This window comes from Lampetra planeri, chromosome 56, assembly GCF_965212315.1.
Source record: "Lampetra planeri chromosome 56, kcLamPlan1.2.h2, whole genome shotgun sequence".
In the NCBI taxonomy this organism is placed as follows: domain Eukaryota; kingdom Metazoa; phylum Chordata; class Hyperoartia; order Petromyzontiformes; family Petromyzontidae; genus Lampetra; species Lampetra planeri.
Window position 1 is genome coordinate 5,132,344 of NC_136162.1, and position 25,153 is coordinate 5,157,496.

Consider the following 25,153-nt stretch of genomic DNA (forward strand, 5'->3'; position numbering starts at 1 on the left):
TGGAGGAATCTGATGGGCTATGAAGCTCTTTTTCATAGATGCCCGGTAAGGTGCCGAGTAAGAACATTTCAGCAACAAACAGTGCAAAACACGATCACGCAGAGTACTAGAAAGGTAAACAAATCACCTAAACGCATGCAAATAAAACTAAACCATCCCCATCCTACCAGGCAAAGCCCACTGAGGTGTTCATTTATTTTTCAGAAGCGACCTGGCTATAAATGATAGCTCAACAAAGTGGCCCATCGTTTGGATATTTTTAGCACCAAAATCATCTAAACACATTGTGCTGCGGAGGGAGCTGGTAGGAACGTTGGGTTGCTCGGTCAATGGCCTGCAGGGTCAACGGCGGCGTGGTGTATTCCGCAAATATGCCCGACTGTGAGGGCGGGCACAAGCCGGCGTGAGTAGGTTAAACGTTGAGTTTTATAAGGGCACCACGGGGTGACCAGCCCCTCCCCACCCAGCCCCACCCCTCCCACCCCCCACCCAGCCCCTCCCCACCCAGCCCCTCCCCATCCAGCCCCTCCCTCCCCACCCAGCCCCACCTCTCCCATTTTTGGATGCATGACGGACGGACACAATAATCCCCTGTGGGCTGGTGGAACCAGGTGGTTCCTACCAGTAATAATCTCAGTGCCTGTTTCTAAATGTGGTTGGCTCCGTCCTTTGGCTGCCACTCCGTCGTTAGTCTTGCCCGCACCCCTGCCTGCCATGACGTGTCACTCCCAAGCCTACTCTTCTTAACGAACGGTCAGCATGATCTTCAATGCAGATGCATTTTTTTTTTATGTATTACGTCCCATTTGGCACGGCTATTTCTTGGGAAGATTTCATTCATTGCCTTCCAAGTGTGGCGTGAAGTTTCCGTGAATTATTTTGCGTGATGTTTTAACGGTGGTAAAATATTACATTACGGTCGTGGCTATAAAGTGTTTGTCTGCTATAATACAGAAACTTTGGCATTAATTCTCGTTCTAAATTAGATATTTTTAAAGTACAAGGTGATCCATCTGCAGATGCCCCACCAAAACAATAGGGATAATTTTTAGAGAAAGCAAAATTTTATTTTAAATCCCCCCACACGTTTCCCACCAAAGGCATTAATCCAGCAGTGGATAAAAAAAAAAGCAGTTGTAGTGAAATTCGTATTCAAAGTGACACTTGTTAATTATGTTAACCCTCTTCTCTGTAATGTACGGAGCCGTCGCTTTGCGGTATTCAATCGTCTGTTGTGAAGAAAGTAAAGAGGCTGATTAAATATCGGTGGGGTATATATAAGTGGATCACCCAGTAATTTTGAGACGTAACATGTGCTGAACAACAACGCTTGCGGAAATGTAATTATAATGATGGATACCCGTGCGTGCGTAGGTATTCGTACGATGGGGCAAAGCAAAAAAATCTCGACGACTTAAGCTGAATAATTATCCCATTACTGCCTCCACCAGCGGAAAGGGGAACGGTAAATTTAAAGGGGCCCCAAAAATGAATCCCATAAATGTTGTGTTGTTTATAGATAACGTGGATGCTGGGTGCGCGGTGGCGATAAAAAAAAAACCCCGGTTGACTTGTGGCTCATCCCGGCGTGAAAGGCGCGCGCGTCGTTATCTTGATGCCAGAGAGGACGAATGCCCGTCGGTGGTGTTGCTTGCTGTACGATTGTCGAATAGCCCTGAGCGGTGGGCGAGGAAGGCTCTGGGTGACGATGAAAAGTTATTATTTCATGGCAGGTTGCCAGAGAACGAAAACAAAAGCCAAGCCGAATTTTCAGTTTCGAGTCGTGGCGGGGGTTTTTGGACGTCTTTGCCGTTCGTGAGATGTGGTGTATTTTTGTTTTTATCGGCGACATCCTAATTGATTGTTTCCTTAAAATTTGCGTCCATTTTATTGTTTCGTTCACGCAGTGATGTTAATTCGGCCCGTTGCACCGCGGATCAGCTCGTATCTCCCCCTCCCCGAAAAAGCCAATAACCTACGAGGATGGATGAGAGAACACAAATGACGATAACGAACAAAGATAATTTGTTGATCATGCAGAGCAGTGCTTCGTGACCGGTGAGCTGGAAATCCTAGATGTTGAGCGGCCGATCGGATCCCCACCCCACACCACCCTCTCCATCGCAGCAGACGGCCGTCAAACCCCAGCCCCAGGCCCTCTCAACTACTTCGGCCATGCATGCACAGTTGTGCAAACAACAACAAAAAACGCCATTCGACACCAAGTGGCGGTGACGGCACCCTGGCGCTTGTGCCAGGCTATGTGCACGTTAAGGCCACGTGAAGTGTCGAACGCCCGCTGGCAGGAGGTCACGGGACAAACCCAGGTGCCATGGGTTGACTCGCTGAGATAACTGGCCAATGCACTACCTGTGCCCCCTACTGTGACAACTTGCTGCGTTTTAGCTGCCCGGCACTCCGCTCGTTGCTGTGAGCATCGCTCCTCTGCCCTCTGTTGTTGCTGGAGGACGACTGCCTTCAACTGCCCAGTAGCGTCCTTCACGAGAAACACGCACAGAAACACGGAGACACACACGGACCAAGAAATAAGCACAGAGACATACACAGACAGAGAAACTCACAGACAAGACATATATCCCCCGTATGACCCTTAGCAGACTGTTGGGGCAAGTGCTGTTAGCGATCACCTGTGAAGACTGGCGCGTCACACTAGGGGGTAGGTGGCCAGCACCACACCTGGCCGCCTTTGTCTCCAAAGTGGCGATGTTTACTACACCGCACCAGGTATTCATTTTGAAGCTGAGTCGACCTAGAGGAGGTCCTAGGACCAGTTCAGATAATTGTCACTGGTGTTGGCCGTGAGCGGCAATTGAAGTCGGGGTCGCCGGGTTCGTAGTGCAGCGCGCTCACAGAAACGCCACCGCTCCCCAGAGACAGACAGACACAGAGACATGCGCGCACACACACACGTGAATGCACTCGCACACAGAGACAGATATGCACGGAGTCCACTAACCCTACCTCCAGGTGTGCTTCCCCGTGGAAGGATTTATTATTTTGTAGCGTAAATATTTTCTTGTCCTGTTTTGTTGCCTAGCATGGCAACGTGATGGGTTGAACCAAGGCCTGATTTTTCAATCGTGGTGGCAGGAAGCAGTTTGCAATGAAAAGGACACGAGTCACAGAAAGATTAGGCACACAGCATGAGTATCTCTGCTGAGCGCCGTAGATTCATGTCCCTCCTAGGAATATAGGGTCACGGATATTGGTTTTGACAGAGAGTGTCATTACAGGTGTGAGCTGTGTCTGGGCTTCCACTGTCTTGCGATGCTGTGTTGATGCTTCAAAGCAGCATATTTCAAACGAGCTTAAAGTCATTTATTTTGTCCCAAAAGGCTTAGCTGAGTTTTATTTATTATTTTTTTGGATGTTTTTGGACTCTTCCACCATTCAACGGATTTGCTTGTATAGTTATTAAACGATGTCGACGGCGGCGATTTTCCTAATGTTTGGTTTGCTTTTATTGTAACAAAACGCGGGCACGTTACAGCGCGACACAAGACTCGCTCAACTCGGTGTCAGGGATTTTCGTGATGTTTCCCACCTGAAGTTGAAAGCATTGAAGCATTCCCTCTTGTCCGTCTGTCCGCCCGTAACCGGGGCGGGATGGGGTACGATAACACCCGCGGAGATAATCCCACGTGAACAAAACTTTGGCCTTAAGTTGTGTTTGCCACGCAGGACTTGCATTAATTAAACCTGGCCACATCCATTAAAGGGTTTTCGCAAAACACCCGACGACTCAAACCCGAGCGAAAAGGACTTAACTGTGCGAGCATTACAGCTACCCGTCCGGTCGGCTGTGGCGGCACCGCCAGTGGAACGCTTGCGAGGACAAACGCACCGTCGCCAAACTCCCCCGTTTCCGCAGGCGTCGTTTAATGCCCGCGGCGCGTTTCCTCGCGCAGATGCCCAAGGTTCAGTACAAGTCCAGCTGCAAGCCGTCGACGTTCGCTTACCCAGCCCCGCTCGAGGTGCCCAAGGAAAAAGAGAAAGAAAAGGTGAGAGGGCAACCCGGGTGACCCGGCGGGTGGGTGGGTGGGGGGCGTTCGGGGGATGGTGGAGACGCGCCTGAATACAATGCGGTGTCACGTCACACACACACACACAATCCATTTATCGCTCGCTTGCAGGTGTCACTTAACGCCGCGAGTGAGGGCGCGGGCGTGAGCGCGGGCGGAGGTGTAATGAATTGCGCCGTTGTTGCCGTTGTTGTCGTTGCTGTTGTTGCCGCCGCCGCCGCTTACAGGTCTCCACCGCAGTGCTGTCCATCACCGCCAAAGCAAAGAAGAAGGAGAAGGAACGGGAGAAGAAGGAGGAAGAGAGGATGGAAGTGGTGAGGAGTGCGTGTGTGTGTGTGTGCGTGCGCGCGTGTGTGCGTGCGTGTGTGTGTGCGTGCGTGTGTGCGTGTGTGCGTGCGTGTGTGTGTGCGTGCGTGTGTGTGTGCGTGTATGCGTGCGTGCGTGTGTGTGTGCGTGCGTGTGTGCGTGCGTGTGTGCGTGCGTGCGTGTGTGCGTGCGTGCGTGCGTGTGTGTGTGTGCGTGCGTGCGTGCGTGTGTGTGCGTGCGTGCGTGCGTGTGTGTGTGTGTGCGCGTGCGTGCGTGTGTGTGCGTGGGTTAACGCGAGGCGCGCCCTGACCTGCATGCCTGGCGTCCGCACGTGTGAGTCAATCATCCCTGCTCACCGAGAGTCAGGGGATAGGTTGGGCTTAGTGTTGGGAGTAGTGTTAGTAATAGGGTTACGGGGTCGTGTTAGGTGCAGGGTTAGTGTTAGGTGCAGGGTTAGGAATTAGGGATAGTGTTGGTGTTCGGGATATGGTTGCGGAATAGTGTTAGCGAAAGAGTTAGGTGTTATGGGTAAGAGTTATGGACAGGGATATATTTTATATATAGGATGGGGGATAGGTATTGCTTTAGTGTTATGAGTCGTGTTAGCAGCGGGGGTTAGTGTTCGTTTTCGGGTTAGGTTAGAGTTCGTGTTTTGTAAAGGGTAATAGATAGGGTTAATCTTACAAGTATGGTTAAGTTCATCGTTGGGGATTGAGTTAAGGGTACTTTAAGCATTGGAGTTAATTCTAGTTAGCACTATTATCCGGTTACCGACAATCGTGGTGTATCTGCGGACATGCTGAAACTCCATCACTGTTTACGTATTAAATCACTTAATCCGGGTTACTTTTGACAAACTTAATTAGTGGAGAACGAGGGACATATCAGCGGTGACTTTCTGGGTATGCACAGGTGTACCAATATCAATTAACGTGTCACCAAATACGTTGGCATGTACGCAAGCAAAGTCACGTAGGTAAAAAATTCAAATTAATAATTTTAATTTTTTACCTACGTGACTTTACCGATAAAACCTAAGAATATGAATCCTTGCAGTCACGAAAGCTTCAAATCTAGAATTATTACCATGTTTTTTCTGATGTGCAAGATGCACTCTGTCCTCCCCCCACTTGGTATGTTGGTGTGTGCGCGTGCTCGCGCTTGTGTGTTCGTCACCTGTGGAGAGCGGTGGTGTAGTGGTTAGCGTGCTATGCTACGAACCTGGGAACCCCAGTGACGATTATCTGAACTGGTCAAAGGCCTCTCCCATTTCGACTCGGCCTCGGATGAGTAGCTGGTGCGGTGTGTAAACATCGTCGCTTGAGAGATAAGGCGGCCCGGCGTGGTACTGGCCACCCACCCCCTCGTGTGCCATTCCGGCCTTCATAGGTGGTCGCTAACAGCAATTTCCCCAATGGTCTGTTAGGCTATGTGAGGGATCTTTGTGTGTCATCTGTGTTATAAGTCGATATTGACCCCGGAAACACGTTTGGGGTGCATTTTGTTTGCATTGGAGTGTCTTCTAATACAGAGAATACGGTAAGAGGAATGGGTAATTAATAATAGCTTGCGGATGGAGATGATGCTTAGGCTGGGAAAAACAGAGATTGACCTCATCTCATTCCAAACATTGGTAAAACTAACACGCGTGCGCACGCGCATTATTGTCACTGTGCCTCTCTCTCAGTTATTGTGCACACATGTCCGATTGTCCGTGGCTTTTCAGGCTATATTTTCAGGCAGTGTTAGCGAAGGGTTCGTAAAGCCAGTGTGCAGTTGCTTAGCATCAACGTGGCAGCCAAATGTCAGCTGAGCAAAACGTCAATCGGATGTTTGTATTCCTCCTCCCCCCCTGGCTTCTGTCTAAGCGACGAGCCTGGCATCTTTTGGTCTTGAGATAAGGAATTTTTGATTATTAATGCTTCCAACTGCAGATTGAAGGCATTTTTTTTGCATAAGCTCTCTCTCTCTCTCCGACCACCGTAACCGCTAACTCTCGTAAAGATGATCCAATATGAATGAACTGGAAAATTAAAACGAAACAAATTTTTTTGTTGTAGAGCTCTTTTTCAGAAGCTACCTGGCCACAAATGATAGGTCAACGAAGTGGCTTATGTGGACATTTATAGCAGCAAAATGCTCTACAAACCCACGTTGTTTTTATATGTGGAGGGAAAAACCAGAGGACCCGGAGAAGAAATCCACGCGGCCACGGGGAGAACACGAAAACTCCAAATATACAACAGGCGTCAGGGTCATGATGGAACCCACGACCTCCTGCATACCAAGCCACCGTGGCGCCCGGTGACGAGATGTTAACTGGAGACTCAGAGTGGAGCAAATAAGAACTATTTGCAAACGTACAAAACACTTTTTGCCCTGGAAGCTACCCCCATCGGCTTCCCCCCCTGCTAACTAAATGCTTCCGAGGACAAAATGCGTGTGGCAAATCGTCGCATAACACTGGTCAACACGCTTTTTCTGGCATAAGGTATTCCAACGGTTTTAATGTGCTGATTCCAAATCTGGCATCAGTTTTTGTCTATCACATCAGGTTTTTGAGATATAAAATATTGCATTTTCAATGGAAACTGCAGAAGAAAAATATTAAATAAATGTGGATATCTACATTCATGATATTATAAACACACTATCCTAAAAATACAGCACCATATTTTAACACTAAAGCAGTCACTGACTCGCAACAACTTGCAATCATAAGTGACATAGTTAATTTCGGGTAAAATCAATGAAAGTGAGATGTGATAGAGCAAATCTGAGATCAGATTTGGAATCGGCACCCTGAAATTAGTCTAAAACAGCTGCAAAAGTCCAGGCCAGAAAAAAAAGTTTTTTTGTTGACCAGTGTAATCCACGCATACGGCCCGGTTTTTCTTCCTTGCTCTTTCAGTTTACATTTGCAAGGATGCGCACACGCCTCTACAGACTAGCGCCACGTCCGAGCAGTCTGCAGCATCTGCGCCTCACAGATGGGATCTCACTCCGAGCGCCGAGTTAACATTTTAATTTTTTTTTTGCGTCGCGGGCACGCGTGTTACTTTTTTTTTTCTGTTCGTCTGCAAATTTTAACCGCGTGTATCTGCGCGTGCACGTACCCATCCGCGTCCTCAGCATTATCTTATGCGTAGCAAGCGTTCGCAGCAATACAGCCCTTGGTCAATCCACTGCCAGATGAAGACCCCAACCCAGCTTGCCATGCCCGTCATGTGCTTGGTTTCTACTTTTACCACGCCCTGTCAGCCCAGTGCAGGTCGATTCATGGTGAGTAGCACAGACGTTGGCGGACATGCGCAGTACAGTCGAGAACGGTGGATTTTGCAGACGCTGGCTTTTCCCGCCGTGCATTGCCAACCGTGCCAATCGGAGGCGCGCGGGCTGCATTGCCGCCCGCAGTACAGCCCACGCAGTACAGCCCACGCAGTACAGCCCACGCAGTACAGCCCACGCAGTACAGCCCACGCAGTACAGCCCACGCAGTACAGCCCACGCAGTACAGCCCACGCAGTACAGCCCACGCAGTACAGCCCACGCAGTACAGCCCACGCAGTACAGCCCACGCAGTACAGCCCACGCAGTACAGCCCCCCGCGGCCTCCCGAGGGGGGGGGGAGGGGGGACAACAAACTAAACATAAAAAGCAGTTCTAAAGAAATGAGTTTCAAATCTAGATTATTTAAAAAGTGCATGACTCCAGTGGCTTCCTAATATCGGAAGGAAGAGCATTCCGGACGGCCACAGAAACGCATCCGAAAGCGCTACGGCCGCGTCCGCTCGCCACTTTGCCTACCCATGCCACGTCTACGGTTGACCTCCTTTCTGTGCTTGGTTTGGTGTGCTTCCCCTGCGCCTCCGATCAGCACGGTCGGCTCCGTGCGGTTCGAAAGAATTTCAACGTACGTATGCGCAAGACCCGCAAGCCACACGTAGCAACTCGCACGGGCGTGCGTCGCCCGGCTAAAGCATTGTCCAGGCTTCATATTCATGGTTCTTTCGGTAAAGTCACGTAGAAGGGAAATAATAAAATAATAGAAATGGAACATAATAAAAATTCTCAGGACGTTTCGATTGCAACACAAGCAATCATCATCAGGTGAAGTTATGTGGAAACCCTCCCCGTAGAGGCAGTTCAATTTCGATTTAAAGCTTTCATGACTGCAGGGATTCATATTCTTGGTTCTTTCGGTAAAGTCACGTAGAAGGGAAATAATAAAAATACTAAATTTTTTAAATTTTCACGACGTTTCGATTCCCTTCTACGTGACTTTACCGAAAGAACCAAGAATATGAATCCCTACAGTCACGAAAGCTTTAAATCGAAACTGTCCAGGCTTCTTCGACTCTGCGTCGCTTCTGAGATGATAGGGACGAGGTCCAGCACATTACGTGTGGACCGGCCATAGGCAGAATACGTATTTTTTATCTATGTGATTGACAGAGATAAGATGTTGACATTCGAAATGTATTGCTGCAGAAGGATACTGCATCTAAACTGGACTGGAAGAGTGACTAACGTAGAAGTCAGAAAAAGGTTGCTCGTTGAAGAAGACAACCTGATGATGGTGATGATGTAGGCAGTGATGAGAAGGAAACTGGCACTATTTGAACACATGTAGGATGGACAACAACAGAAAAAAAAAATTGTGGGGGAAGATGTAGCCAACACGGTCATAAGCAGATGATTTTGGTCTGCGCGTCGCGTGCGGAGAGAGCGTCGGCCGTGCGAGTAATATCGGTGCTGTTAAGTGCGCCGGGAAATTATGACAGGATCCGCCGGAGATCAATTCAATCGATCACGATCGCACACGCTTCGCAGCCGGGGACCGGCTCTCCCTGAAGGAACGGCCGTTATCTCTCCGGCAAGGGGTCGACACACCGGCAACGATAATGGGCACGCCGGAGGTGAAAATCGTAAATTGGTTTGCAACAAACAGGTTAAGGACTTTCGAGTGGAGGACGCGGTCGATGCGGAATAAAATACCCAGCAACTTATGGGAGGGGGGGAATCTTTGTTTTTAAATTTTTGTCTGCATTCTGGAATCCTTTATGAAGTATGATGCATTTAGTTTTGTTTAAAATACTCCTTGTCAGTGAAACGGTTAGTCACACAAAAAAAGTAACAAGAAGCAACATTATAATTTACATTATATTGTCGAACCATGACGGGACGAAGCCCTCCCCCGCACCGTGTCGTTTGACCATACTTCACCACTCTAGCTGATGTGGGTTGCAGAAGTGGGGCATTGGGGGGGTGGGGGGAGGGAGAAGGAGGGGAGGTGAATGACCAGTTGAGATCATACCCAACCGATGTGTTAGCCCTGGCCACGAACCAAACTCACCAAGTTCACGGTGCAGCACCCCTAACCGCTACGCCACCACTCCTCGGATGGATGTCTACGCGCGCACAGATGCACAAAAAGCGCACGCGTGTATTAACTCGACTGACAGCGTGGCTGAGCTTTTGTTGCTGCAAGTGCGTTTGCTCCGCAGTGTTGCGTCTGCGCTGCGTCTGAGGCTTTTAAAGCATCCCCGCGTGCGACGATTGGTTACATTTAGTGCGGGGGAATGTCTGAGAGAGACGCACGCACGCGCGCGCGTGGCCGTTGTCCCGGTTTAATTTCTTGTCGCCAGGTCTTACTGTGAACCTACGCGGGGCTCCGTCTCCGCTGAACGACGCCGTCTGGTAGATGTAAACAGAATTGATTCAACGGTCCCACCGGGAGCGGTGGCGCAGTGGGGTTAGGGCACGGCGCTCTGAAATCCTCCAACGCGCGTTCTCGGCCGCTTCTGTAAAAAGAGCTATGTAGCTCAAGATCATTGGTGGATAATATCTGAACTGCTGCCCCCCCCCCTTCCCAGCATGCAACGATCAGCGTGGTAAAGTGTTTATGAATTGTCACATAACGAAAAGGAAGTTGATGAACAATTTCCATGTTATTATTTTACAATTCTGTTATTATTACATTGGCATTGTCAGTTCATGGGCGTTAACCGCAATTCATCGCACTAGTCGGTGCAAGTTTGTCATCGTTTATTCGAGAAATGGCTTTTAAAAACCGAATACTATTTATTAAATTTAATTATCGTAATGGACACATACATTCTATGAACATAGACATTCTCTAAACTGCCTCTGGTTTAGGCCACAACCCCCGTGTGTTCATTGGATCGAGGGCACCATTTCGCCATCGGATGGTAAAAACGGAACATTTATTATATTGTCTTGAGCCGAAAATGAAAGGAAACGGTTGTTCATTTCCCGAGGGGCACGAGACCCCTGCACACGCACACAGCCGCTTGGAGTACGGTTATTAAAACGTACGCAGCGGGTGCGTGGTTAAACATGCGGCTAAATTAACCCTTTCCCATTCCAATGACGTACGTGTACTCCATCAGGTTCTCTTCTGATTCTGTTCCCATGTACGTCACCAGAACAGAACCAGAAGAGATACTAAAATAACTTTCAATTTCGATTTAAAGCTTTCGTGACTGCAGGGATTCATATTCTTGGTTCTTTCGGTAAAGTCACGTAGAAGGGAAATAAGAATAATTTATTATATTTTATTATTTCCCTTCTACGTGACTTTACCGAAAGAACCAAGAATATAAAATAACTTTATCGGTACGGAGGCTCCCACAAGAGCGTTATGCAGATTTTGGCGCCGGCTGTCATAGAGTGGCGGTCGTGTCGCAACACTTCGCTGCGGTGAGCACAACGTCTTTAAAAAACGACGGCGCTACTACGCCTCTCTAAATAAAATGAACGCTGAGCCGCTCACGCGTTCCGAGATTCGGCGGTGAACGGAGACGCCACCCACCCTTCGACTTGCGGACGTCTCTGAACGGGATGGGGTTAAAAATCCGCACAGCTCCTCACGCACGCACACACGCACTGGCCCCAGGAGCCAGTGATGCACGCGATGGATTTGGTGGCAACCGGCACGTGGACTCTGGCTCGCTGTCGCGAACAACTGTTGGTGTGCGCGGCATGCCGCGAATGGAAACATGCTTTTAGATTGTTTCGATTATTTGGCTGCTATACATTTCCACATAATAAGCCACTTCGTTTAGCTATCATTTGTGGCCAGGTTGCTTGTGCAAAATAAGCTCAGTGGGCTTTACCGGGTGCAAATAAAAATAGTAATCCTGGCACCGTGCCCCGACTGGACATCTGTGAAGAAAGCGCTTTAAGGCTCATCGGATTCCTCCAGTATAAATAAAGAATCTGATTCAGACTCCACATCTGCGAATGCGTCTCGACCCTGCCGTTGAACGCAGTGGGTTCGACCGATGAGACTCGCAGTTGGGAGGCGACGAGTTGAAATCCTGGACAGGGGGAGGCCCCCACTCTCCAGCTTCTCGTTTCTGTGGGGTTGCTCTGTGTGCCACGTGACGTTGGGGTGACGTACACTGATTATATTGCGTTAATATACAGGCACATTGGTACGATAGGGAAAGCAACACAAGCTGAAGAAAAAAAGATGCTTTGAACAGGTGATGCTTATGCAAGTTATATAGATGTTTTATTGACCGTTAAGAAATGTAATTGGGCTTGGGCAGGACTAAAAAAAAAATTGATGAAGCTATGAAGAGAATTGATGCAAAGCACATTTTTCGACCGTCATTGTCGCCATCCACTGGACGATGTTGTTATTACAACAACAATTGCCCGCAGAGCCCATCGTAAGTAGTTCTGTAGTGTCGTCAGAACTAGTTATGTCGTGTTCAAAAGTAAATTCTGTACTGTTAATATTCTGCACACATTTCCCCGATGAGATTTGAAGGTGTTCCAGAAATCTGTTTCTTCACGTCTTGATTTATACATCAAAGTCTGACCGGGTTTCAATCTGTTGATTCTGGTCCTGTTTGGTAGTGGCGTTATCATCAACATCAATCATTTTGTCGCATGCGTAGGTTTACCGCGCAATGACTAGATCGTTCAATTTCATTCGGTTTAAAATGATCAGATTAAACCTCTTCTCGTACTGCCATCTTCTTGGCCACCTTGCAGCCCAACGTTTAAAAAGAAAAATTCAAAGTCCCGTTTAGCAGTGCTGTGAACACACAACGGACAAATGTGACGGACGGTGCGCCAAAACCTTGCCGCCCCTCGTAAGCGATCGTGATGAACTTGGAGGAGGACCAGGTGCCGGCAGTTCCATTTTTTCTTCGTTATAATTTTCGCAAAGCTCCTTATGCAGTTTAACACGTGGCACGCTTTCGCAACCAATATTATCCATAATTAAGTTTTTTTTGGGTTAGAGCGCGTATATATCAATGTGTCGTTAAACCCGCCACCACCCGACACAGCCGATTATTAAGGTTTATGCAGGTTGGCAGTCCCAGTCATGTATTAACCCTTTCATTCCGATGATGTACGTGTACATATAAAATAACTTTATCGGTGCCGGGGCTCCCACAATGCCATGCGGGTAGTACGGCGTGTGGGACAGTTTGACGCCAGCGACCGGAGAGTGTGGTCATGTCACCACAGTTTTCTGCGGTAAGCACGACGTCTTGCAAAACAACGGCGCAACTACTACGCCTCTCTAAATATAATGAACGTTGAACCGCTCGCGCGTTCCGAGATTCCGCAGTGAATGGGACACCACCCACTTTGCAAACTTCCAGACGTCTTGGAGCGGGAAGAGGGTTCATGAAGTTCTTGTGAAAAGCGAGCGGATTTACGTCCAATCCTCGTCGGTCGTAAATAGAACTCCGTTGAGCTCCAAGCACAATGAATGAGCCCCCCGCTGTGCATTTGTACGAACTTTGCAGTAAAAAAAAAATCGTTCAGATATATTTTAAGTGGCAGTGATGAAGCGCCCCTCCCGTTGTAATGTTTTTATTTGATATAAATCTTTTATTTCTTTTATCTCCGTTACACAGGGGCTGAGCTTGTGCACGGTCTTCAGCTTAAACATATTTTTTACCAAGAGAAGCTGGGGGAACATTTACAATTATTCACGGTTCGAAGTTGGGCAATGTGGCCACAGAGATCAAAGTGTGCTGAGCTGACAACGGCTGAGATTACGTGGGTTGTATTCCAGGCCCCTCCACCTGTGATTGAACCCGATTGCCGTGTGTTCGCGAGTCCCAGTATATATGGTCACCGATGACCGTGAAAAAAAAAAACTATAAAGAATCCAAATTAAGTGCAGAATTAAATTCTGTGATGTTAAATTTTTTCTTGCTTGGTGCCATCATCGGTGACTGTGGCAGAAGCCATGAACTCACTTCACTGTGCGGATTCGAACCCAGGATCTCAGTTATTTTATTCCACCGCTGACGACGATTCCACGCTCTTGAGTCGGCGGCCGTCTCATTGCGCACCGTCCCTCGCGCCAAGCGGCAATGTTCGTGTCGCTCCTTATACACGGTTGACCGTGCGGGCGCAGCTTCTATGACCGCAGTTCACCTGAGCTCATTAGGATTTAAAAGATAAGCAGGATTTTTTATTGAGCCCGGAGAAGGCTCGAGGGTGCAACCGGCGTGCGTGTGCCGGGTTGTCGTCCTTTGTCGACTGCCAGCACCGCCACGTGGTGCTCAGCAGAGGGCAGTGCAGCAGAAGCTCATTGTTTGGCTGTACTTCTACGCTCCCACGTCCGTGGTGTTACCCGCCTTCACCAACTCGCACTCGTCAGCACGGTTGAAGTGTGGTCAAACAGCAGATGAGCTGTGTGACGACACGACCGTCGGGTTTTTCGCCCTCGCCAGCGGCTTTTGGCTGGCCATCGAACAAAGACGGTGGTCACCGCATCGCGCGGCGCTTTCAGATGCGCTTCCGCGGCCGTCTGGAACGCTCTCTTCCTTCCAACAGGAAGCCACTGGGAGCTATGCACTTTTAAATTATCTAGATTGAAAACTAATTTCTTTAGAATTGCTTTTTTGGGTTTAGTTTGGTGTCTTTCCCCTCCCCCCCCCTTGCGGATTAGCATGGGTGGCTACGTACGGTGTGAAATAAATTCACCGTGCATACATACACCTACACGCACACCTGCAACTAGCACGGCTGGTTTACGTAGGGCGCGAAAGAAGTTCAACGCACGTACATTCCGACCGTCGTAAGTGGGGCGGTGCGCCCACTCCGTGACCAGGCCCCGTTCCGTTATTCCGCGCGTCGCCCGCCCCCCTCCACGTCTGAAGCCGCCCTCTTCCCCCTCTCGTCCCTTGGGTTCCCGCTCCAGGAGGAGGCCGAGAAGAAGGACGAAGATAAAGAGAAGGAGAAGGACAAGGAGGAGAAGAAAAAGAAGGAGCCGGAGCCGACGTCGGAGCAGCTGGAGAACCCGGCGCGCGTGATGCCAGCGCAGCTCAAAGTTCTCAGCATCGTGGAGGGCAGCCGCTACCAGCCCTTCAAGCAGGCGAGTGGCGGCACGCGTGGGCACGCGTGGGCACGCGTTTTCGTGTGTGTGTGTGTGAACGTGCTGGCATACGCGCATACGCTCGTGCGTGCGTACGTGTGTGTGTGTGTGTGTCTCTCATCTCGGTCGGTCAACCGATGACACCTGGTTCTGTCCCGTGACCTCTTGCCAGCGGGCGTTCGACACTTCGCGTGGCTTTAAAGTGCGCACAGCCTGGCACAAGCGCCGTGGTGACGTCGCCGCCACTTAGTGGTGCTGGCCAACCACCTCCTCGTGTACCATCCCGGCCTTCATAGGTGCTCGCGAACAGCACATCATGGGTGGAAAAAACCCGATTTTTCCAGCGGCAGGCATCGGGTTTTTTCTTTAATACAATTAAACCCGATTTCGGGGAATTAAAACCTGCTTTAATGAATACGAAACTCTGATCCAAGGCTTAGGCTGCTTCCTCGTCGGTGCTGCTATCATCGTACTCGGGGCCGTCGGGCACGGGGTAGTCGTAGAATGCGGCGGGCAGGTTGGTCTTGATGAACACGAGCTTCTCCTCCACAATCGTGGTGGGCGCCAGTGAGTTCCTTAGCTTGGCATGGATGAAGCCCATCGTTGAGAAGTTGGCGAAGTGCGGTTCTGCAATTAGAACCAATTAAACCGGATTTCTCCCAATCTAAGATGATCGGGTTTAATATAAAAAGACAATTAAACCCGATTGTAAAAAAAACCCGACTGTGCCACCCTTGACAGACGTGTACGCGTGAGCACAACGACAAAGAATCCCCCCCCCACCCTCCACCACCATAGCCTGAACAGACTGTTGGGGGCAAGTGTTGTCACGGCACACGAGGTGGGGAGGCACGTGGCCAGCACCGCGTGCGTGTGCGCGCACGGACTTGCCCGTACCGCATGGCCAGTTGCACATCGGTACGCGTGGGAGATGAGCGGGCAAGCACGATTACACACGAAGTTATAGCTACGCCAAGTCAAGTTGGCAAACACAGACACGCGCGATGCCATGCGTGGGGACACAATTGGCCGCGCGCGCACAGCTTCACTTCTGGGCAATAAAATGCGCGTAGGTATGTGCATGGATGTATGGGACAACGACAGTTTGCCACGGCGCTTATGCCATGCCGTGTTGCACTCTGCGGCGTGGTGAATGGCTCGTAGTAGGCGCTCTTTGACGGAGAAAGGAGATGGTGGGTGAACTGACCATGATACGTACATACACCCACACGCACACATACGTACATGCACACGCACACATACGTACATACACACGCACACATACGTACATATACCCACACACGCACACATACGTACATATACCCACACACGCACACATACGTACATACACCCACACACGCACACATACGTACATACACACGCACACATACGTACATATACCCACACACGCACACATACGTACATATACCCACACACGCACACATACGTACATACACCCACACACGCACACATACGTACATACACACGCACACATACGTACATATACCCACACACGCACACATACGTACATATACCCACACACGCACACATACGTACATACACCCACACACGCACACATACGTACATACACACGCACACATACGTACATATACCCACACACGCACACGCACACATACGTACATACACACACACGCACACATACGTACATACACCCACACACGCACACATACGTACATACACACACACGCACACATACGTACATACACCCACACACGCACACATACGTACATACACCCACATACGCACACATACGTGCATACACACGCACACGCACACATACGTACATACACACACACGCACACATACGTACATACACCCACACGCACACATACGTACGCACGCACACATACGTACACGCACACCTACGTACACACACACGCACACATACGTGCATACACTCACACACGCATACATACGTGCATACACACGCACACATACGTACATACACTCACACACATCCGTACATACACCCACACATGCACACATCCGTACATACACCCACACATGCACACATACGTACATGCACCCACACACGCACACATTTGTACATACACCCACACACGCACACATACGTACATACACCCACACACGCACACATACGTACATACACCCACACACGCACACATACGCGAACCAATGACCAGATCGGCCAGAACGCGCCCCATCTCATCGGATCATCGAGGCTAAGCAGGACAGATGGGCGACCACCACCGTGCATGAAACGGGCTTTGAAGGCGGCTGCTGCTGCTGCTGCGGGTCTACGTTGTCACGAGCGGGGACAGAACAGCATCGTTGTACTTTACTGCGCTATGCTCCGTCTGCGCTCCACGCCATCGCCAAACCCCGGAAGCCACCAAGCACGGTTGATGGGCCTCCAAATAACCCACCCGCGACCCCCTCCCCCCCCCGTCATCCATTGACAAAAAAAAAGGGGCCGTACGCAATCGCACATTAACCACACGTGATGCGGACGCGTAGCACCCCCCTCCCCGTTTGGCAAGCGCGGGCTTCGGGGACGCATTGTGAAAGGTGGATCGTAACTGACGAACAACGTCGCAGTTTGATGCATGGACGCAGATTTATTTTGTCTATATTATTTTCATTCCACGCATTTATCAATCCATACGTGCGCTCGTGCGTCCTGTTCATTCCACCGCCGCAGCCTTTCCGCGCGTCTAATCGTGTCCGTTTCGGGCGCCCCCATCTCACATCTATATATTCACTCGTGTGCCATCATGCGAAAACGTAATGTATGGCCGCTAATTTGTCAGTTCACACGACTGTAGCCACGCGTGCGTCTCTTGGCATGCTTATCTCTGCTCGTATTTAATACATCCGTCGCATATACAGGTGGCCGTGGTGGTGGGGGGGTGGGGGTTATCTGTTGGGGCACAAAACAGATAAATAAATATCATCGTCATCCGCCACGATCAATCCACCGCTGGCTGCAAAGCCCTCGCCAACCTTCTGCCACCTCTTGCGATCTTGCAATGCGAGAATCGCTAGCGCACCAAAGCGCATCACTTTGTTACGCATTGCAGCGGCGGGCGATGGCGTCGTACACTTCCTCGTATCATATTTTGCTACTGGCAAATGAGGTTCCAATGGTGTAAATGCTTACCCCGAGCTCTCATACTCTGATGGTGCATTGTCTTTGAGTTGTGCGCCTTTTGGCGTCATCTGGTCCAACCCATGTGAGACTAGGCTCTAAGGAAAGCTGTCTCGGGTGTGGACCAATCAACTTCAAGGACAGTGCAAACATTATCAGAGTTGTGTTTTTTTTTGCATTCCGACCGCAGGTATTGTGGTCAATGCAAACATGACTCCTTGTAAAAAAAGGTGTCAGTTTTATTGCCAGATAGAAGGGTAAAAAAAACCAATTATCACACTTCCTCGTGTTCGCGAGCAGATATACAAATCGGCAGTAACAACAATCAATCGGTCAATATCGGCCCGCTTTTCCGAACTGAATCTGGTCGCGGGGGGGGGGGGGCAGCGACTCCACCAAGGCCTTCCATCCTGCCCTGTCCTCCGCCAGCGGCATCAACCGTGGCTCCCGGATCGCCGGTGTCTCCTCGGCCAGGTGCACCACCACCACCTGGTCTATCCAGCGTAAGGTTGAAGGCGGCCTCTGGGTATTTGTGATGGCAGCACGGAATTCACAGGGACCCCTCTTGTCAATCCACCGCTGGATGAGTTCCCTTTGAATTTCGATTTAAAGCTTTCGTGACTCCAGGGATTCATCTTCTTGGTTCTTTCGGTAAAGTCACGTAGAATGAAAAAAATAAAAATAAAACATAATAAAATAACTTCTTTTATTATGTTTATATAATAAAATAATATATAATAATAAAATATAATAGTAAAGTAATTTATTTTATTATGTTTTCTTTTTCTTATTTTATTATTTCCATTCTACGTGACTTTACCGAAAGAACCAAGAAGATGAGTTCCCTTTGCTCAAGCCGTGTCGGCCGTATGGGGGGGGGGGGCGGGTTTTACCATACTTCACCATCCGCTTACCGCACGCGACTTAATTGGCGCACGAATCGTGTTTTGTCGTCGTCGTCAATAACTTTAGTTTGAGGGGCGTTGTCCCCAACTTGCCACCAATTTGAGCTTACTCAAGCGCGCCACTGAGAGGTCTCCTTGTAAGCGCGTTCATTGTACCAGAGGAGGAGAAAGTGGCGGACGTTCATGACTCCGCTGCACCCTGACGCAATGTCTGTGCTGTGGCCCACCACCACCAACCCACAGCGACCAGGGGGGGGGGAGGGGGCGGTGGTGAAGTATTGGGAAAAGACCCACACGGCGCAGGGGGGGAGGCCCTCCTCATCCAGCAGTGGACACGTACGTGTAGTTCGTGGTGACATCATCCTTTACCGAGAAAAATATCAAAATCCTTGGACACTTTAGGACCGAGGGTTAATGCAGTGGGTTACGTGAGCAGTCTCTTGATGACGTTACGCACGTAATTGGAGCGGATTAATTAAAAGTAGGGGCATATAAAGATAAATGCATGCTACAAATGGTCTGGGCAACTGCCAATTCAATTCTGTATTTTTTTTTGCACGCGAAATGTAAACCATCGTCTGCGCGTGTTCCTTGCCGTGACGTGGGTGTCGCGGTATTAGCCGATGGGGGGGGGGGGGTGGCCGGCGTTTAGCCGCGGGCGCGTGCGCATGTTACTTAGTATTCACAGCTTAACGCACGTTACGGCCACAGACTTGGTAGTAATCTGGCGTGAGAAATTGTAGATTAAGTGGCGGCGCTACGCTTGCGTGCCCGGGCAGTTGTTTTTTTTTAGCAGCTACGACACCCCCCTTCTTCCTTAAAGCGGTGTCATCAAAAATGTTACGTGATTGTAAATGTCCCTACGTTGAACTTCTTTCGCACCGTACGTAGCCAAGCGTGCTAATTGGAGGTGCGGGGGAAGCACATCAAACGAAGCGCAGAAAGGAGGTCAACCGTAGACGTGGCGAGCGGACGCAGCCGTAGCGCTTTCGGATGCGTTTCTGCGGCCGTCTGGAACGCTCTTCCTTCCGATATTAGGAAGCCACTGGAGTTGTGCACTTTTAAATAATCTAGATTTGAAACTCATTTCTTTAGAACTGCTTTTTATGTTTACTTTGTTGTCCCCCCCCCCCTCCTCCGATTAGCACAGTTGGCTACGTACGATGTGAAATAACCTCAACATACATACGGACATCATCTTTTTTTATTTGAATCGTTGATTCGGACAGAGCCGGTTGAAATTAAACCCCATGTACATATGCAGCTGTTTTTTTTGTATCCACTGCTGGATGATGAGGGTCTCCCCACTCCCCCCCCCACCCCCTCCAAGCCCGGCGCGTAGTGGCAGTTATTTGACCGTACTTCACCGCGCTGGTCAGTTGCATCTTGGTGAAGGTGGGGAGCATAGACTTTGGAGCAGAGTACAGCACAACACAAAAGCCGACAGCAACCTGCGTTACGCACGGTGGTGGTGGTGTTGGTGGCGGCGATCGCCCATTGAGGTACTTATCCCTGGCCCGACGTTGCTAAGCTTCCATTGTGGATGATTTGCTCATGAGCCAAGAGGAAAAAAAAAAATGTCAGGGCAGAAAATACTTTTGCAGTTGTCATCTTTAATGAACACGGCCTTAAGACTGGGAAAAAAAAAAAAGGTAACAAGGTCACATTTACAAGCGGCGGCTTCTTCCGAGCGGAGAGAGAGAGAGAGAGCGGCAGCGGACGGGCGACTTGACGGCCGGAGATGGCTCGACACGCGGAAAAAACCAACCGTGAAATGTGGGACCAAAACCAAATTGCGAACGGTTGTTCGCGGGCAGAACGTTCGGTAACGAACCGACCGTGGCGGCGTGACTCGCAGAAATCTGTTCCCGTTACTCCCACCCACCCCCACAGAGGTCTGGGATCGGCTTGGCCCATCGTCGTCATTCTGCAGTTGATTATTCAATTTTCCACAGGCACTGTGCCTAGGGCCTACTCATTCACCCACTCACCATCTCACACACTCACTCATTCACTCACTCATTTATCCACTCACGCATTCACCCACTCACTCACCCACCCACTCTCTCACTCACCCACCCACTCACCCACTCACTCACCCACCCACTCACTCATTCACCCACTCACTCACTCATTCACCCACTCACTCACCCACCCATTCACTCATTCACCCACTCACCCACCCACTCACTCATTCACCCACTCACCCATCCACTCACTCACCCACTCACCCACCCACTCACCCACCCACTCACCCACCCACCAGGGCCGTATTATCCAATAGGCCACAGTCGGCACTGTGCGTAAGGCCTACGAAAACTAAAGGGCGGTCGAAAAAAAAATTGAAACATGTTTTTGTGTTTGTATAAAACAAATTTAACCAAGATATCAATGAAAATGAACAGCATCCTTTAAAATGTGTCATCCGATATAGTAAGTATAGTCATAATCATAGTAAAATAGTAATATTCATAGTAAAAAATAGTTGACATTTTCGCTTACAATATTTTTAGGCTTACCGTGTTTTTTCCCTTCAAATTCAATCTACTTATCTGCGGCACACAGCGCGCTCCCATAGAATGAGGGTACAGACTAAACAACGAACGTATCGGCAGTCACGACATCTGTCCACCGGCCGTACGAAGTACCGCGTGAAACAAGCGGAGTGACAGCGTCGGGTCGTCGTAGTAGTGACATGGGGTAGCAGTAGCAGCCTGTAGGAAGTTATCACTGAAGGCCTACGAAACACACGTGCCTAGGGGCCTACACGAACATTAATCCGGCCCTGTAGGCAATGCTGTGGGAGAGACTCTCACCCCCCCTCCCCCTACCCAGGATGAATGTGGAATTGACGATGGTGGAGCCCAGAGCGCAACTTGCCTTTTCTTTTTAAATCCTTTATATTAAGTTCGCTTGCTTGCTTAGGACCGTGCAAATCTTTCGGTCGTTTTTTAACCCACTTCCCGTGATCCAATCGAGCTGACATTTTGCATACAGACTCGTTGTGCGTGACAATTAATGTTCGTGAAATTTTTTTTCAAAAATTTTACACTTTTTAGGACAAAAATATTATATTGAATTACCAATTGCTTAATGGTGCAATGCAATCATCTGACCCATAGGTGGCAGCCATCTCAAGCCAGAGGACGAGAAGACTCTAGCCGCCACGCATATAAAGGATTTATAGTGAAAAACTTTGTTTTTACGGGTTATACTTGTTTATTTTTTTATGCAGGGTGCTTAAAATTTTTTTTAATACTTCTGATAATTTGCAACAGTACCACAAGTGTGCCTCTGAGCTCTGGAGACCACCTGGAGAAGATTCCAGGCACGCGTTGACAACGATGGCGAACAAGTGTAGACTCTGACTTTTTTAAGCTATTAACATTACACTTGTTAACATGTCACAGTGTAAAAACGATAGTCTCATATAAGTGTTAACATTTTTTTGAAGCATCCTGTACATCCGTTCTGAAGAAAGGCCTTTAGCCACCAATATACGCTGATGTTCATCCTTGTTTTTTCGGCGTAAATGCAGTTGTCAGTGGATGACGGTGGTAAAGTCTTCTAGCCAATGCATTTTAGCCGTTTTTTATTTTTACATATATTTTTTTTTACCGCTGCTAACATTGTATTCGAAGCGAAACGTTGTATTTGAAGTTTATGGAATACATCGCGTGAGGATTTCATTCGGTTCTTTCCTACGTAACACGCCAGACGTGTTCAGAGCGTTCAACTGGTGATGCAAATGTACACGTTGTCGATTGAAGCTCCGACTGCTTTAATTCGTACCCGGTGGGTTTAGAAGGCATTTACTCGAGCACCTGTTTGCTATTTGGTGGATGCTGAAGACCCCATGACACATCACTCGTACAGCGTCCCATTACCTTTGCCTGCTGTTTCCGGGGCCCTCAATGACACGTGTGTAAATGAGATGTACAAATCACCGGTAACAAGAATCATAACGCTTATTTCACGGGGAACCCACTTGTCATTCCAGGTCGTATTGGGTGGGGGGAGGGGTTGACCATATTTCACCACGCTTCTCGGTGTATCCCATGATACAGCTGCTGCTCACCCCGAGCTCGAAATGCTCTGATACGTCTGGCATTGTCCCTGTCCTGGTCGCCTTTCAGCGTCGCTCCCTGCTCTGACACTGGTGAGACTAGGCCATAAAGAAGGTAGCTGTCTCTGGTGTAGGCCAATCAGTTTCAAAGACAACGCATTTATTATCAGAGCCACGTGTTTGTTTGCATGTTCACCACAAGTACGTGTGGTTAGTGCGAACTTGATTCCTTGCACAAAGGGTTTCTATTTTGTATTTGAACATCTTAACACAACTCCTGTTTTATTGCCAGAAAGGGTAAAAACTATGATGAACTTCTCGGTGTGCGTTGGTCAATTTGAACTTTGTTTATTATGGTGCGGTGTTCTCATCTTCTGCCAGTCTGCCGCCCCGTGAAATCTCCGTTATTTAAAGTGGCGATTTCTAACTCCTCTAACGATGGGCTATGTTTTGTTATCGTTTCTCGAGTTCATTCCCATTGCTTGTTATAATGTCTTCTGTTGTCAGCAGTTTGACTATTAACTCCCTCACCTGGTATGCAGGAGGTTTTAGGGGTTCAATCCTAAGGTTTGGAGTTTGCGTGTCTCTCTCCCCGGGGCCGTGTGGATTTTTCTCCGGGTCCTCCCGTTTTTTTTCCACAATTTAGAATCGATGTGCGTTTAAAGGATTTGGTTGCTATAAATTTCCACGTGATGATAATCCACTTGGTTGAGCTATCATTTGTGGCCAGGTCGCTTCTGAAAGAGCACGATACAGCTCCGTAGGCCTTACCTGGTAAACTAAAAAATAGTTTACCGTTTAATTTTAAATGTTCAGATGGCATCAACTTTGTTCACTCATACGGCCCACATGTTGAACAAAAGTGATCTTGGCGAGAGGTAAGTCATATTGTGGCTCACGCGACCATTTGGCTCATGGCGTGGCCCCTAAATTTAGCAGCACTATACTGAAACTAAACATATTCTTGGTTCTTTCGGTAAAGTCACGTAGAAGGGAAATAATAAAATTAAAATAATAAAACATTTTTCAAATTCTCACGACGTTTCGATTGCAACACATGCAATCATCATTAGGTGTGAAAACCACAGCAAGAAAATTTGAAAAAAGTGGTAATGATTGCTTGTGTTGCATCATTAAGACGCTGTATTCCCGACAGCTCTGTTTCTTCACCTGAGGACGGCTGCTTGCGCTGTGGCCGAAACGTCGTGAGAATTTTATTATGTTTTATTTTTATTATGTTATTATTTCCCTTCTACGTGCCTTTACCGAAAAAAACAAGAATATTAATCCCTGCAGTCACGAAAGCTTTAAATCGAAACTGAACACGTTTGTATTGTACCAGGTAAGGCCCCACTGAAATGGAGAGCACTCTTTCAGAAGCGACGTGGCCATCCCAAATGATCGCTCAACAAAAGCGGCTTCTCACGTGGACATTTATAGCAGCCAAATTACACTGAATGCACGTCGATTCTAAAACGTGGAGGAAAAAAAAAAAACGGAGAACCTGGGGAAAAAATCCACGCGACCACGGGGAGATAGAAAACAAAAATTGATATACAGCAGGCGTCGGGGGTCGGGATTGAACCCACGAGCTCCTGTAAACCAGCCGAGGTAGTTAACATCTCGCTACCGCTGCCTGAGCACCGCCGTTCTGCTATTTTAAAACCGAACAGACTCTGCACAAACAAACGTCATCCCCGTCTGTGGCCGTCAACAGCCGATTGTTCTGCGCGCGCGTCCGACAAGAGTACTGGGTCATGCTATGAGTGGCAGAGTTCTTTTGCAGGCAATTAAATGGTAAAAAAATACACGACGTATTGACCATAGATAAAAATAGAACTTGTAGGATGTTCAGATTCCGTCGCCTCCACTGAACAGTTTGATGACGCGTTAAGCCTATTGCCTTTTCCGCAAATGAAACCTGGGCAATTGCAGGGGTGTGATTTCCGTTGTTTGATTTCAGTATGTTTCAGTATGTCGTCTCAATGTGTTCCAGTCTACTTCCATATCCGTCTGTCCCTCCGTTTGCCTGTGTTGACCCGGTCACTCTCTGACCGTCTGTATATCATTGATTCACCATCGAGTCTTTTTGCTTTTAAATATTGTCTTAATATTCTTGGTTCTTTCGGTAAAGGGAAATAATAAAATTAATAAACAATAGATTTCTCACGACGTTTCGACTGCGACACAAGCAATCATCAGGTGTGAAATCCACAGCTGATTATTTCACACCTGATGATGATTGCTTGTGTTGCAGTCGAAACGTCGTGAGAATTTTATTGTTTTATATTTTATTATTTCCCTTCTACGTGACTTTACCGAAAG

General features: G+C 48.6%; 1 protein-coding gene across 3 annotated transcripts in view; it reads left to right on the forward strand.

Annotated features, from left to right (window-relative positions):
* Positions 1 to 25,153, forward strand: part of PSMD1 (proteasome 26S subunit, non-ATPase 1) — a 154,955-nt gene that overhangs the window by 120,792 nt on the left and 9,010 nt on the right. For all 3 annotated transcript variants that reach the window (XM_078618220.1, XM_078618221.1, XM_078618222.1), the window contains exons 21-23: positions 3,930 to 4,022; positions 4,271 to 4,357; positions 14,554 to 14,727. In XM_078618220.1, the coding sequence (XP_078474346.1) occupies positions 3,930 to 4,022; positions 4,271 to 4,357; positions 14,554 to 14,727 (354 nt within the window). The remainder of the gene's footprint in view (positions 1 to 3,929; positions 4,023 to 4,270; positions 4,358 to 14,553; positions 14,728 to 25,153) is intronic.